A 17,364-nucleotide genomic window follows, 5' to 3' on the forward strand; every position below is an offset into this window, starting at 1 on the left:
CAATGTTTATGCTGAAACCAAATCAAAGGTAAGGGCATAGAGAAGGACCAACATAATATACTGTCCAAAAACCAAGGAAGATAAAATTTTGCTTATCGTGAGTGGGGTTATAAAAAGCTTACACTTACTAAAATCTCATCAATAGAAGATAAATGCAGGGTTGTTTACCTTTGTGGTAACATAAAAAACACAGGTGGGAGTCTTAACTTCATTAAATTCTAGACAGGCATTTTTTTAACAAATTATTTCAATGATTTAACTAAATGTACTTATGTTCTGAAAGGCTGAATATCACACTGGATAAAACCAATAACGAGGAGGGGGGCAATGGAAACATTTTTAAGACGAAACATAAGTGAATTCTATATAGCTCGAATGGGACCGTTTAATTAGCCCTGAAATTGAAACAAACCAAATAAAAGATTTAGTCTAGTCATGCTATGAGACATTCATAATGCGTTTGCATTTTCCCTTGTACTCTGAGACTCAAGGCATCCAACATCACTATTCAAAGGTAAACAGAATTACTTAATGCTTCTTGCTAATGATCAATGTGACAAAATAATTCAGATAAGATATGGCATAGGTTTTCAGTGTTTATCCTAAATTCATCTAGATCCCTTGCACACAACTGACTGGAAAATGTATACTTGATCCTACTCACAAAAAATCTCACAGAATTAGAATACTGGCCAGCATTATGGGGCACCAGGGTGGCTTAGTTGGTTAAGCATCTGACTTGGGCTCAGGTTATGATATCATGGTTTGTGAGTTCGAGCCCCACATTGGGCTCTGTGCTGACAGCATGGAGTCTGGAGCCCACTTTGAGTTCTGGGTCTCTCCTTCTCTCTATGCCCCTCCCCTGCCCCTGCTCACACCCTGTCTCTCTCTCTCTCTCTCTCTCTCTCAAAAAGAAGTAAACATTAAAAAAAAAAAAAAAAAAAAAAGAATACTGGCCAGCATTTAATGGAATGGCTTTGCTACTGATGGCAGATAGCATTATACGTGGAGAACCTTGTTTTATTTTTTTAACCTTATAATAACTGCAAAGATTCATGAAAATGCAATTGTCAATCTCAAATTTAACAACCATAACATTTATGTAGGAACCCATGTCCTGCCTGTCCTTGTTTCGTTTTTCCCCTGGTCTTTTCTCCTTCATCTCTATTTTTCCTGCTCCACATTATGAACCAGAACATAAGCACTGATTCAGTTAACCCCTTATCAAGCAGAGAAAAGGCCAGAGGTCAAATCAACAAGTCATCAGAAACGACAGTTAATTTTTCATGAGCGGCCATTGACTCGGGCATTGGTCTAAGATAAATGCTCTCCATTAATTCTTTAAAAGGTAAAAATAGTAAGAACTTTACAGATGTTCTGGCTAAATATCTCAATAACAATTTAACAATTAGTTTATAACAGCAACCTGAAGTGCCTGGTGAAAGTACAGATTTGTGGGCCCTCGCCCAGACGTCCTGATTCACCAGGTCTGGGGTGGTAGCCCAGGAGTCTGGATTTTAACAGGAAGTCCATGTATTATCCTTGAGAAACACACACAAGGGTTTATACCACAGGCTTTGTGCAATGCAACTTATATTTTATTCTCAGTTCTAATAGTGGCTCTGTAGCACTCCAGAAGTGGCTAGAGAAGTTGCCAACCTGGATAAAGCTTTAGTTTACCATCTGTAAAATGGGAGCAGGGACATCAATCTCTTTTGTGTGTTAATATTAAAGCGCTCATTTTAAAGGCCTGACACATAACTGGTACATGATAAATGGTCTATTGGTAGGAGTGGTATCCATCATTATCAACATCATCACCATCACCATTCTGTCCCCATTAATCCCTGGATACTCATTTTAGGGAAACACAGCAGTTCTAGAGGAAATAATGGGAAACCTTCAGATTTTTTTTTTAATTTTAGAAAACGTAATCAAAATCAAATGTACTACAGTAAAGACATGTGTGCTAAATTACCATTTGGTGTCTTTGCTTTTGGCAAGAATATTTCAGCTCCGTGGGGTAATGTTCTCATATGCTGCTCAGAAGTAGAACTTGGCTTCTTGACACATTCTTCTTAAGGATAAGCCAATTAATATTATTTAATAAATGTGACTTGATTTGTGGATAATATCACAAAATATGGAAACGATGGTGTGCATGTCATTGACTTCCTTGTTGAATAATTTATGTACATTTTGAAATATTTTTATAAAGACTCAGGCTGCCTTATAAATATATAGGTAGCACAATGTAGTCTGTTGGACAGTTTGGGCTCATTAAAAATATGAAAACTTTAAACATGAAGGAAAGGAGCTTTGCTTCGATCTTTGGCATTACAGGAAGACACCCTCAAACTCATCAACTAAGAGGAATAATGATGACAACATCGTGTTTCCATTTTTCTATGCTATTCTATGGTAAGTGTCAAGTGTGACACTCCCTTCTAAGAAAAACACAATACAGTGGTTTTACCCTAACAAAACTCATGGGCAGATACACTGAAATGTTCATCCTTACGTGGCATAAACCCCTTGCCTGCACTGACTGCACACACTGGCACACTGACATCGAATGGCACTTTTCACTCACACAAATGTAGGAGGACGTCTTCAATTAATAAGAGAGCTGGATTTCACCAGATAGCACCAAGTGTAAACATTACATTTATTGCCAATAGAAAGATGCACATAATGGAATCTTACCAATACTAATCGGCTTATATTATCAGGTCCATGAACGATAATGTTCATTATAAACCAATATTAGAATAAAACTCCAAGCACACCAATAAACCTGCTGCTAGAGTTATTTAATGTGCTTTTATGCAAAGAGCATGTGGTTCTAATCTAGATTCTGTTGATGCAGCAGATTGTTACAAGTCCAATAGTTGCATGTTATGCTACCCAATAGATGATAAGTTGGGCAGGTCAGTTCATCAGGCTTTATCTCCAATTACCACTAAAAATGCACACAGCAAACTATAGCAGAGAAAAGACTCGACCTTGCTAAATTAGACATGCTGGAGAGAGGGCAAATGAAGCCCTATTTTCAAAGGGAGGATCCCTAATACTCTGTAATCAAAATGTACCCTCTTTGGAAGAGGAACACCTGCCATCAAAACATAAGGTACCAAGTTAACCCACAGTACCATACTTAGAGAAAGAGTTTCATTCTCTATGAAAGATTCTCTCTGTCTCCACTCCCTATCCTCCCAAAATAACAAAACAGGCAAGGTTACCTTTCTCACAGTGGCTTCCTGTGAATCCAGAAGGACAGACGCATTTGTTAGGAGACACACATGTTCCACCGTACCTGCAGCCCTCTTGGCAGAAAGCTGTCACACAAAAAAAATAAAATAAATAATAATAATAGTAAGAGATTTCTCTTAGATAAGATGGCAATAAGGAAACTCATGGTGAACAGCATGAACACAGAAACAATTCTTTCTTCGTTGCAGAGAAAGTACTTATGTGTTGACATATTTAAAAGTTTCTGTATACAAAAAGAAATAAACATAATACCTATTTCACTGGTTTATATGAAATCAATTGAAATAATGGATATTAAGTATTTAGCACAGGGCTGGCATGTGCTAAGGGGTAGTTAGTATGAGCAACTATTACTATTGCTATTATTCTGATTATTGATAAATTTTAAATCAAATAGGAAACTAGAAAGGATAGGGTAGGGTCAAAGGCAAAGGCATTTTATTTTATTTTATTTTATTTTTTTAAACATTTATTTATTATTGAGAGACAGTGAGAGATAGAGCATGAGCATGGGAGGGGCAGAGAGAGGAGGAGACACAGAATCTGAAGTAAGCTCCAGGCTCCGAGCTGTCAGCACAGAACCGGACGTGGGGCTCGAACCCACAAACCGCGAGACCGTGACCTGAGCTGAAGTCGGATGCTCAATTGACTGAGCCACCCAGGTGCCCCAAACACAAAGGCATTTTAAATGCGATTTTGAAACTACTCTTTGTAACTATTTTTAAAAGATCTTTTATTATAATAAAAACATTTGTATATTACTTTAAAAGATTTGGAATAGTCTATATAATTTTTGATGACATAAATTTAACTAAGTGCTTACTGTTGGATATTTAAGATGTTTCCAACAATTCCATAGTAAAACATTACCTTGTCCTTATAGCTAAAATGCTCAATACACCTCAAATTATTCCTTTAGGAGAAATGCTTCAATGTGCAAATGCTGTTTCAAAGGATGTATTCTTTGTTAAGTCTTTTGATAAACCAAACCCCAACTCAGTGCTGCCCTGTTAACCTTCAGAGACCAGGTTGGTTTCCCATATTACCCACTAGCTGTATAGCTCCATGAACCTCTCCTTAGCAGTACCACCTATAATTGTTCACTTATGTATAATTAGTTACCACCTTCTATTTCATCCACTGGCCTGTAAGACCCATCAGGACAAGTAACTGGATTGTTCTTGCTCCCCACTGTACCGTAGTTTTAGAACCTGAGCACACGGTAGTTGCTGAATGAACTGACCTATATTCTGCAGATTATTCTGACAAGAAAACTCTTTTTCTAACAATTCCTCAACACTTCCATGCTGGATAATTTATGATCAAACCCTTCAGCATAACCCATAATATAGTGTACCAAAACCGCAAAATTTGTCATTAATGAAGATGATTGCAACTTGTTACCACTGAGTTTCTTTCATTCACAAGAGACCTAGGTGAGCAAATGCTTTTAATTGCTGCTAGAAATATGCCACACTGGAAGAATGTCATCGTTATATTTTGCCATCATCACCCAAATAATATGGGTTTAACTTTTAAAAAGCTACATAAAAACCTCTGGAGAGTTGAACACTAGTTCAAATACATAGAACTTCTCACAATATTACCATTTTCCACATCATTTAACATCCCCTGGATAATTTAACATTCTGTAGCTTAGTAATTAATCGTGAGCTCCTTTGCATCTGTCAGAGGACACACAGCGTGTACCTTGCTATTCAAATACGATTTCCCATTTTCTAGCATCTTAGTACCCTAAGACTATGCAAAACACATTTGGACCACATCAGCCTTGGTATATTCATCACAAACCAATATGTATATAAACATATGCATACAAACGTATACAAAATCTCTTGCCCCCAAAATCACACATTTGGCCTCTGGTGACTGACATTTCAAGTAGGATATTTAACATATAGCTCTGCACCAGAGCTAGTAACAAAAAATAAAGTGTTGTGCAGGCTGAAATGGCAGATGGAAAGCTGGTAAGGAGCAGTTTCAAGTGACCCCAAAAGACGACAGGAATTAGGAAGCAAGAAGCTCAGCTTGGGTTTCTTTAGTGAAACAAACAGCACTTGGGCCAGAGCTGTATGCGCATGCGCGCACACACTTAAACAGATTCCTAATAATATGCGTGCGTGCTCCTGACTTACTCAACTCTTACGAAGAAATGATCGAGGTTTTGTGGCAAGCATAATGTTTGTAATGTTCTAAGAATGCAGATGTCATAATAAATAGGGTGCTGTGAGGACGAAATGAATTAGTGTTTGTAAGGGCCTTTAAACAGTGTGTGGCACATAGTGTTAAATAACTATTTTGTTAAATAAAATTGATTGATGGCAATATTGTCATGACGGTGAAGCACGGAGTGGGAACAAATTGCCTAATACCCAGACAATATAAGCCCATTCGACAAGGAGTAGGGCTTCCCCAAGATGGGTTAAAGGCATCCCTTGTTGTTTATGCTTGATTTAGTTTCTAATAATGGTAGTAGTGACCTTTATCATGGAAATGACAGATAGGTGTTACTGTTTCTTTCACAAAAAAGGTAAAAGCAGGGCTCAAAAACAAAGTATCCTGTCTAAGGCCACTCAGGTAGCAAAGCAGAAGAGCAAAGATTCAAGCAGACTTCTTTGGCTATAGGCCTTGCCTTTTCTTTATATGTTACAGTGCAGGTTAACCTGCAATTTGGTATTCACATGGGCAGCTTTGTTCTTTTTTGGATAGTTCCATAAGGGCTAAGTAAATGGTCTATAAATTGAAAGAAAAAATAAATATGTCCAAATTGCACGTATGGCACCAAATAAGGGGGGTAGGGAGCTGGTCATGTTCATCTTATCTAATCTCCATTTGTGTCTGAGCCTAGTCACAATTTACGAAATCTAGGCACACAGTATTTTTTGATGGACTTTATCTAGAACAGAAATTCATTACCTACTCAAACCTCAGAGAGTATGACAAAGTAATTTAAAAAAAAAACAAAACAGAAAAGCAAATAAAGAAGGAACATGTCATCCAAAACTTGAACTACCCGAAATCAAGATCAATGCAAAGTATTTCTTTGAATACTTTACAAGACATCAAAAGACACTGGCATCCTAAACTAAAGGTTGTGGATAGATTATTTATATCTGGTTCTTCTTGATCAACTATCAGCCCAGCATTTCAAAGACAAAGATTCTGATGCTCAGAGGACCTATAATTTTGCACAGCATTACTTAGTGGATGGTATAACCAAAACAAAAAGCCAAGTCAGCACTACATTTCTTTCCAGTTTCTGGGAAGACAGGATAGAAGAACCACATGACTCAAACCCTTGTTCTGCATTTAATAGTTATGTCACCTACAGCAAATTATTTCACTTCTCTGGACCTCAGAGAACAAAACAAACAATAATGGCAAAAACACCTACACTGTGCAGGTTACATTGAACTGCCAATGCAAACCACCCAGCGCAGGGCACTACAGGTATAGTGTGCTCAGGACCTGGAGGTGACTGTTGTTATTTATCACCAGGATTCTGTTTTCCCAAAGAACACTACTATCATGCACCGGTTTTTGTTCTAGATGTGCCAAGGATTACACAGAAAAGATCCCTATGCCATGGAGCTTATTCTTTAATGAAGGCTCATGGTCATTCCTTCCTTGACCTGATGAGTTTAGTTCTATCACATGGTTTACAGTGAAACTTGGAATCATAGCTACTTTGCAAACTCAGGAAAACTCAGGCATCGTGGGTATGTTGCTCTTTTGTCAACCACTAATTCGAAGCATGACTTGAATAGATTATAAATATGCAATGAAATTAAAAACCTGATTCTGCCATTACAATGCCATTTGTTATTAATGCCATACCCTGGGGGAGATGTTGCCCTGGACCAACTCTGAAATGGTATCATTCTGTTTTTGAAGGGACTCTCTTCATTGTGCAAGAAAACCAGAAAACTCAAAATTGAGGGAGCATTAATCCACAGAAAGACTACTTGTTTTATATTCAAAAAGTCTCAGCATGTGGAACAAAACTTGGACATATAGGGAACAAAATGAGAATATAGGTTTGCAGATGCCCAGTATCATCATCATGTGTTCAGTGTGACAATGCTGGTTTTACACTAACCAAAAAGTAATAACCATTCAAGGTCCAAACACTTTGCAGGATCCTCAGAAAGTTTTCTGGGCATATATTTAGTTTCCAGGGATACTCAGTATGCTGACAAAATATAAGGAAACATACAAGTTTCATTCAGCACCATCTGATAAAAGGAAACTCTTTTCTTTCCTCCTGGTTTCCTTGAGGAAGCATTTTCCTCGAGCTCATTTCTGACCTGTGCAGGCAGAGGAATTAAATTCTGTTGGTAAATCTGGGGAGAATATGTATCAGGGTGATGATTCTCAGGTGGGAGAAGCAGGAAACAAGGCTGGAAGCACCATTAGAAGTATGTAATTGTTACATTTCTAGCTTTGTTTTGGATAGTTACTAGATGTGAATTACAGCCTTTAAAAATAACCATCAAGATACCTCAATAAATAATAGCTGCCTACCATGGACCAATGATTACATGGTATTATGAGCCAAAGATTATAATTAAGTTGATTATGTGCACCTAAAACCCCAAATGGGGAGGAAATATTTAAAACCTATTCATGCTTACCAAAACTCCATGGCCACCCCCACATCTTTCTTGGGAATGAGCTGCCTTCATTCAGATGGAATCAATTTTCCTTACCTCCCAGATGATGCCTTCCTCCCTGGAACCTGGTTGGTAAGTCAGCCTTCTTCTGTGTTCATTCTTAGCAAACTACCTTGTCTTACTGACTTAAACTCATCTTCTTCAACCCAGCTGTCAGTAACAAAGGTGATATCACCTCTATGTTTGCTTTTTGGTTTATTCCTCATTTCTTTCAGAACATGGTACATATCAAGACCCTCTCAAACATGTCTGGTTGTCACAGATGGCAGGTAGGGTCAGTGCGGTAATGACATTTGGTGGGTAGAGGACAGGGATGTTGCTAAACGTCTTGTAATGCATAGGTTGGCCCTGCATAACAAAGAATTATCTGGCCCAAAATGTCAACAGTGTTGAGACTGAGAAACTCTGCTCCAACTTTACACAATGTAAGTCTATTAGGTGTCTCCAGGAGCAAAATTATGTTACTTTAACCCTTTTTTCCATTTCTACCTCCTTAATCTCTTCCCCCCCTGCAAAAAACAGTTAAAATGCAGAAAAAAACTAAGAATAAAATCATCCAGATGGCTAGTCTGATAAATAAAATCAAACATCCAGATGTCTACAACTCTCCATTTTCATATTATTCTGGTCTTAAGCACACAGTATACTGCACAAGTTGATATTTAACTATTGCCTCCAGGTCACCATCACCCCTATTACTTACTATGTGTGTTTGTATCCACAGCTGTAATAGCCCTTTGCATTCTCCTTTTCAACACTAATAATACTAACAATAGTAATGGTGAATTCCATTTATGGAAGACCTATTAAGGCCTTATAGACTATATTCCATTTCATCCTAACAGCAGCAGCACTGTGGATTAGCCATGTTATCCTCATTGTCAGATGAGAAAGCTGGCTTAGAGAAGTGGAAGGTCACACTGCTAAGTGGTAATCTGGGTTTTGAGTCCAGCATCAATCACCTCTTTCTAAGTCATTACCATTTTGAGCTTGCCCACCTACTGTGCACAGAAAACATGCTGGGTCCTAAGAAGTCTATAGCTAGGTGAGAGATGGCAGAGACATCTAAAACACATACAAAACCAAGAACAGGGGCGCCTGGGTGGCTCAGTCGGTTGAGCAGCCGACTTCGGCTCGGGTCATGATCTCGCGGTCCGTGAGTTCGAGCCCCGCGTCAGGCTCTGTGCTGACAGCTCGGAGCCTGGAGCCTGTTTCCGATTCTGTGTCTCCCTCTCTCTGACCCTCCCCCATTCATGCTCTGTCTCTCTCTGTCTCAAAAATCAATAAACGTTAAAAAAAAAACACACAAAAAAACCAAGAATAAAATGCAGTAAATGCTATGATAGCAATATGAATAAAATGCCGACAGAACATAGAAGACAATGTGATAAATTGTGCCTGATGGACTTAGGGCAAAGCTTTTCAACAGAGCTGGCATTTGAGTTGGGTCTGGAGGAATGAATGGGATTTTTGCCAAGAAGAGAAGCACAGGAAAAGGGACACTTCAGGTCAAGGTTTGTCCTGCGGAAAGGTATTGAATAGAAGATGAAAATGAGTCAGTGTTTATAACTCACATCAAGGTTAGAGGCAGAGCATTAGAAGAAAATGCAGTTAGTCATGCAGGCAAACAGGAGCATGTTAGCACCTGCGAACCATCCTCTCCATCTTCCCATTTCCCATCCACTTCCTGGATCCCATCCGTCCACTTTGTTAGTGACCTCAAGGCACAGTAATGTACTGCCTGGATATCTGCATACAGACTCTTTTGTTCTGTCCATCATTCTAGTTATTTGGTTTAACATAATGCTTTGCTAATCTTTTTTACTACTCTAAACAGTAGGCTGTAAGTTTTACTCAGAAACCTTCACATACACACAACCAGTAATATAAAATTGACTCTCAGTATGTGTAATGCATTTCGATGTTTTCTACTGTATTGACTTCCATTGCATTGCTTTGCACTGTACTCTATTCTCTATCATTTTAAAAATAAGCTATCATTCAATGACTTACTTCCCCAGCCCGCTAAAACTGCACTTTAAACTAGGCACTTATTTCACACATCCTTGGTAATCACTGTATTCTTCTAGTCCACAGCATTCTGTGACAGTATGTGGGGCCACAGAGTCACTTTTAGATTAATCTTCAGATGTTGGTCTTAGCTCTAGAAAGAGTGATATAAGTAAATGTTGCTATTCTCTAGGGATATAGTTGCAACAGAGGCCATGTGGCCTGAAAAGTAAAAATATTTACTATATGAGCCTTTACTGAAAATCTCTTTCAGAGGAAAAAGTAGTTGGGAATGACCATGGTTAAAAGGAGAGATAGTGCATCCTTTTGCATTTTGTTTTGGAGGGGAGAGGCAGGGTGAGGCTGTATATATGCTTCTCTGACTGGACTGTGAGATTCTTAAGGATGAGGGTCATGTTGTTTGCAATTCTGCCTTCCTCTCTATCATCTTGAATTCTGGTGATATTAAACCTGTGTATTTTGGTAGAGTACATCAATTATGTAAAGAAAACAAAGTTTGAGAAGTCAGTTTTGTGTCATGAACTGTATCATGAAATTTGAGATCAACATTTGACCAAGTCAGATCAATTCAGTTTTAAAAATGGATCATTTGCTATGTGTTCAGACACTAGATACTCTAGTAAGACGTGATCCCTATCCTCCAGAATCTAAAAGTCTATTATAATGATTCTCCTTGAGGCAATCCTCCCCTCCCCAGGGGATACCTGGCAATGTCTGGAGGCATTTTCTGGAGTCACAAATGGGGGAGTGCAGTGGTGGGTGTACTGGTGGGCAGAGACCAGGAATGCTGCTGCTGAACATCCTGCATGCACAGGACAGCCCCAAAGCAAAGAATTATCCAGCTCAACATGTCAACGGTGTCAAAGGTTAGCAAAGGTAGACAGTCCTTTTTATTTAGTCATTCAACAGATACTTATTGAACACCCTCTGTGCCAAAGATTATTCTGAGAACCAAGAATTACAAACAATAGAGAAAAAATGCTTCAACTTATGGGTCTATATTCTAGTGGGAGAATATATACAATAACAAAATAAGTGTGTAAGTGACACAGTAAGGTAGATGATGACAAGCGATATAGTGAAAACCACAAGAGAGCAGGAGAGTGGGGTAGGGGGAGGTGACAGCGGGGGAGGGTTACAGTTAAACAGGGCAATTGTGGAAGGTGTCACTGAGCAGGTGACAGCTGAGTAAAGACACAAGCGGAGAAGGAGTGAGCCATCAAGCAGAAAAGTGTTCCAAGCAGAGGTTACAGCAAGTGCAGAAGCCCTGAGGGGTAGAGTGTACAGATCACGTTGTGCTTTATATATCCTAGCAATACTGCCTGCACAAACGTCTTTCTAGAAGATCAAAAAGAGGTCCACACAACAGCAGATGCCTAAGCTGAATCAGAAAAACAGTAAGGAACAAGGCAGTTTGGGGCCAAGGAGGGTCAAGTCAGGGGTGGGGAGCAAGAGCACATGCAGAAGGACAGATGCATGGAGCACCACTGGTGGAACCAGAGGAGCACCGAGCTTGCTGGGAGATGGGCCATAAGGAAGGAGATACAGTGACTGTGACACAGTGACTGTTGCTGGTATTCTTTTTTTTTTTAATGTTTATTTATTTTCCAGAGAGAGAGTGTGTGTGAGCATGGGAGGGGCAGAGAGAGGGAGACACAGAATCTTAAGCAGGCTCCAGGCTCCAATCTGTCAGCACAGAGCCTGACGTGGGGCTCAAACCCACAAACCATGAAATCATGACCTGAGCCGAAGCCAGACGCTTAACCCACTGAGCCACCCAGGCAACTCCCCCACCTTTTTCTTTTTTTAATATTTTTGAGAGAGAGAGAGAGAGCACAAGCGGAGGAGGGACAGAGAGTGGGGGACAGAGGATCTGAAGCAGGCTCTTCAGTGACAGCACAGAGCCCGACACGGGGCTTGAACTCATGAGCCGTGAGATTATGACCCGAGCTGAAGTCCGACACTCAACTGACTGAGTCACCCAGGCGCCCCTGTAGCTGGTATTCTACTAACCTAGGCTTTGGGCTATTTCACTGAAGAGCCACTTCTTTTTTTTTTCTTTTTTTTTTTAATTTTAATTTTAATTTTAATTTTTACGTTTTACTTATTTTTGAGACAGAGAGAGACAGAGCATGAACAGGGGAGGGTCACAGAGAGAGGGAGACACAGAATCTGAAACAGGCTCCAGGCTCTGAGCTGTCAGCACAGAGCCCGATGCGGGGCTCGAACTCACGGACTGCAAGATCATGACCTGAGCCGAAGTCGGTCGCCCAACCGATTGAGCCACCCCAGGCGCCCCGAAGAGCCACTTCTACTTTGCCTTCCTCCTCAGGTACTCACTGCTCTTACGAACGATTCAGAACGGCCAATATTGTCTTATTTTCCTGCAATTCCAATTTCATTCAGAATAAAACTGGTGGCTTTTTCCTAGGAAAGCACAGCCAAAATGCTGAATATGAATAAGTTTCTTGAGTTTAAAGTCTCTGAAATGTAGAAATGGAAGAATCACATAAAAGGAAGAGCAATGCAGCAAAAAAATCTCTAAAAACTTGGGAATGAGGAATATTCGGCCCTGATTTTTTGCACGTAGGGGTCAATCATTCACACATTACTCAAACAACATGGGTGTCTGTGGAATTCTTCCATAGAGCCTACAGCTTGGTGTGTGGTTATGACTCTGGAAACAGGTCTAGGTTCCGGTCCCGGTTCCAACCCTTATTAGCTGATTGATTCTCACCCCTCAGCTTGGGTGAGATATAACTGACATTAAAAAAAAAAGCATTGTGTACATTTAAGGTGTAAAATATGTTGATTTATCACATTTTTATATTATAAAAGGATTGCCACCATGACCTTATTTTGAAAATTGCTTAATCTCCTTAAGCACCAAATTCCTTATCTGTATAGTTAGGTCAATAAGAGAACCTATGGCACACTGATATTACTGGGATTAAATAAATAGTGCATATAAAGTATTTTTCACCGTGCCCATGAACATAAGTGCACAATAATGGTCACTTCCTCTTAAATCTGTCAGTCTCTTATTCTCTAGGTTAATACAGTGCAGCAATTTCTTCCCAAATGTGAAAACTTGTGATCTGTCTTCCCCAACTGGCATATAAACTGATGCCAGAGTTCAGGAGAGTTTGTTGAAGACTAGAATCAATAGGAAGGAAAATAATAAGGGATTAAGACAAAAACCTAAGAAGAGGAACAGAGTAAGAGTTGGTGTTCAAATCTCAAAAAGCAAAATTCAGGAAGCTAGTTAAGGATGTCCCACAATGTAAAAAACTAAGACAACAGTCAAGTTTTATCTTTGCAACAAAAACTCTGAAAGCAACTCAAAATGTGGTGTTCAGCATTTACAGGAGCGCTAAAAATGGGAACCTGCAAGTGCTATCTGTGAAAAGCAGTTGAGGAGAATGCCCGGGGTGAGGAGGTCAGAAGGTTTCCTGCTGCATGCCATATTGGAGTCAAGACCTATATTATACTGTGACCTCTGGAGGTCACGGTCTGGAAACTTTTAAGAAACAAATTCTAGTAACCTCTCCCCGGGAAAAGCATTCTGTGATTTTATATAACCACATGGAATGAGATGTTAAACCTTGAGTGAGATATGAATCCAGGCTGCAGTGATAGTAGCTGGGTCATCTGGGTGGAGCTGAGCTCTTGAGAGGGTTTTTCCATTTCCTACCTCCACCTTGAAATTGGAGCGATTTCTCAGACGCATAAAGCATTCCGTGCTTTGGTTTAAAAAGCGCTCCACAAGAATCTTAAAAGGCAATCTGCAATGGAACCATTCTGTAATGAATGAGGACATGAACAGGACAGGAACTAGATGACATGCCCAAGCAAAAGTTAATTACAAGGCAGAGACTGAGAATTCCAGAATCTCTCCCCAATGGGAGAAAGCTTGTTTGCGTTTTTAAAGGAGTAGAGAGGGAAAGAGAGAGGGTAGAAATAAGGGAGGAGGGAAAGATGAAAGGAGAAAAAGAAGGAAGAACTGCAGCGTTTGCAGTTCTCCCCACTCCTGCCCTTTCAAATACCTAACACAGATGGGACACCTGGACGGTCAGATGACTGGCTCTGGGACATGGGCAGCCTGGCTACAAATGTCAGGTCTTTTTCTAGCTGTGTAACCTAGAACTTACCGAGACACATTTGTAAACCTTATTTTCCTCATGGAAAAATGGGAAATTAAAACAGCACTTTCTTTATATGGTTGTCATGAGAAAAAAAAATTTACTGCAGGTTGAGCGCTTAGAGTCAGGTGCTCAAAAGATAATAATTATTGATATTATTATCATTAGTTACATACACAGAGAGGAAATCTATCTAGGGGGAAAAAAGACACTGACTTGGGGCACTAAAGGTAAATGAAATGAAACCCTACCTCACAGGGTTATCACACTGTTGTTTGTATTTTGTTGAAGAGGTATAATTTTTCAATTCCATGCTTCAAGGTCCCAAGGAAGGAATACAGAATTAGAATTATTAATTACCATGTTGTAGAATGCAAAGAATTCCAAAGAGCTCTGCTTGCTGGAGGATTGAAAAACATATATTTGACCTTTCTTTGGCTGTCTTCAAAGTCAAAGCCCAGGGTCCTCTTAAGTGAGCTTGTCTGATTAATGGCTGGCTTCATGCTGCACATACCCGCCAGGCCTCGAGCCTTCACCACTGCCCGGTTATCTGTCTTTCTAGATGTTTAGCGATATCTCACCTACAACACAAGCTGCCCTCATTCCTGAGCTAATGTTGTTTTTGAAATATCTAGGCTCAAGTCCCTCAAAATGTATTTCTAATTTATAGAGCACAGTGGAGGTAAAACAGCACAGTCCCTAGAATCAGAGATACCTGGATTCAGTCACTAGCTGTGTGACCTTCAGCAAATTACAAGCCTTCTCTGAGCCTCAGTTTGCCCACTTGTGAGATGAAGACATGACTACCTCTTCTTCAAGTTGCGGTGAAGGTTAAATGACAGGATAAAAACACCAGCAAGTGGCACAGAGCCTGTACATTGCCTTCCTCTGCAGAAGGCTTCCTTGCCACCTTTCACCAGCAGCCTTATCCCACCAGATGCAGTTCCCCAAACATGCTGAGCTTGCTTGCATATTCATCTGGTGAGCCCACACGATGCGGAACATGCCGGGATTAGGCAAGCCACCACTGCTGTTTCCTGAGGGTGCTGTATAGGACTTTCTTTCTTATATAAAGACACCAATCACTGGATTTAGAGCCCGTGCTAAATCCAGGATGGTACCACCTCAAGGTAAGATTTGCAAATCTTAACTAGATTTGTGAAGACCCCATTTCTAAAGGTCACATTCACAGGTATTAGGGGTTAGGACCTAGAATATCTTTCAGGGGGCCACTATTTGACCTACTCCAGGTATCCTCCTTTCTTCCTCCAGAGGACCTTTAGCACATTTCATCATAGCACTTATCGTACTGTCCTCTAACCATCTTCTCACTAATCTGTTTGACCTAATAGATTTGAACTTCTCAAGCAAACAGACCATGTCGTTCATCTCTCTGTCTCCACTTCCAACTGTAGCTCCTGGCATATAATACACACTCAATCACTCCTTACTGAATAAATAAATTACAAATCACAGAGTAGGCTTCTAAAACCAGCAAAGGATTTAATGGAGTATCACCAGGAAGTTTAACCTTCCCATTATCATTGGTGAAGACAATGAAGTGTTTGCACCTAATGTTGGGCTTTTACAAATGCGTTGGCTTCTATTTTCAACAGAATGCAACACAGGGTCAATGAAATTATATACCTATGCATTGAGCAATGGAGAAGAATTCTTAACCATAAGAACAGAGGCATTTGTTCAATATTAGTTGTTTCCAAACTTAAACAAAATCTACATCAAGAGTTAAATCATTTCCTTCTTTTGTTAGCCATTCACGGTGGTGTCGTTTTCCACTTGCCATTTTTCAAGAGCGCAATCAGGACCCTTCAACCTGCAGAATGATACCTTATGCAATAGTCATACCCAAGAAATTACTGGAGTGAGAAAATATTTTCAAAGCAGTAAGCAAGACAAAAAAGGTAGCCAGATAAAGTGAATGAGATAATCATTCAAAAGTGTGTTTTTATTGTGTCTCAATTTAGGAAAAAAGGAACTGATGATCGGTAGATATAAAAGCTGAGAACTTGAGAAGTAGGAGACAGGAAAGAAAGAGAAGGAAGACAGGAGATTGGCTATAGCAACAGAAGCCATGCCAAAGAGAAGAAGAAGGTGTAGAGGGCTGATGATGTTTCTCAACATGGAGATGAGAAGAGCACAGACAGAGGAGACAGAGGGGTTCCAGTCTCTCAGACTAGGAGTCCCCTGAGCTCATAGGAGCAACCTCCTGGGCATGACTCCAGAGACGTCCCACTATCTATCAGACTTATGGAATCTGACGGCTAGGTAGAGGCAGCAAGTAAAAGGATGGTCTCATTTATTTCAAGAGTCACAGAGAAAATGCTAATGATTACCATCTAGTGGATTGTGAAACATTTAATGAAAGGCCAAACCAATTCATGTTCATTTTATTGGTTTCATAGGGCAGTGCTGTGGTCAGTAATACCAGATACAGCCATACTGAGGACACAGTGATGGCCACTACAGTAGAGTATCAAGCTTAACTGTGATACAATAATTTACTTAGGGCTACCCTGTAGCATTACAAAGCAGCAAACACAAAAAGGTACCTCTATCAAAGACAACGTAACACAGACATTCCCAAACTCAAACGATCAAAAACATTTGGCTCACTGATAAATGAAAGGGGGGAGATTTTTCCCAAGAAAACATAAAAGACTAAGTTCTGTGTCCACCCCCCACCTGCAAAAGAGTCTCAAAGACAAAGCACTATAGATAAAAACAACAATAATCAGAACACCATGAAGTTTCAAAACCATTTTCTAGGGTTTCAGCAACCTCTTTCCTGAATGTAGTGCATTCCCTGAACAGTTTTTCATGCTGATAAAACTACGGTTGATGATGCCAATACTTGCCAAACAGAGTCAGGCAGGTGCTGGTGAATTACGTTTCCCTGCAACTATACAGAAAATGGACAGGTTGACTTTTCTCAGATGCATTAATGCTATCAGCCTCCATAAAATACCATCACTGATGAGTGGTAAATTTCACCAATTACAGTCATCTACGGCATCACACACATACCTTCTGCTTTCAAAGCAAAAGCAATTGGTTTCTTCCTGCTGTGTTCTTTTAACACTCATCTAAGGGTTGTGGGTCTAACAGAGAATCACCCTCCATCATTCCACACACACACACACACACACACACACACACACACGGTCACCATGTCCTTGTGTCCTCTCCTCCCCATTTCATTGCTA

At 40.0% G+C, this 17,364-nt stretch overlaps 1 protein-coding gene across 2 annotated transcripts in view; it reads right to left on the minus strand.

The window, feature by feature from the left end:
* NELL1 (neural EGFL like 1) overlaps positions 1–17,364 on the minus strand; it is an 877,100-nt gene that overhangs the window by 231,967 nt on the left and 627,769 nt on the right. For both annotated transcript variants that reach the window (XM_049649290.1, XM_049649281.1), the window contains exon 15: positions 3,243–3,338. In XM_049649290.1, the coding sequence (XP_049505247.1) occupies positions 3,243–3,338 (96 nt within the window). The remainder of the gene's footprint in view (positions 1–3,242; positions 3,339–17,364) is intronic.

The sequence above is a fragment of the Panthera uncia genome, chromosome D1 (assembly GCF_023721935.1).
Source record: "Panthera uncia isolate 11264 chromosome D1, Puncia_PCG_1.0, whole genome shotgun sequence".
Lineage (NCBI taxonomy): Eukaryota > Metazoa > Chordata > Mammalia > Carnivora > Felidae > Panthera > Panthera uncia.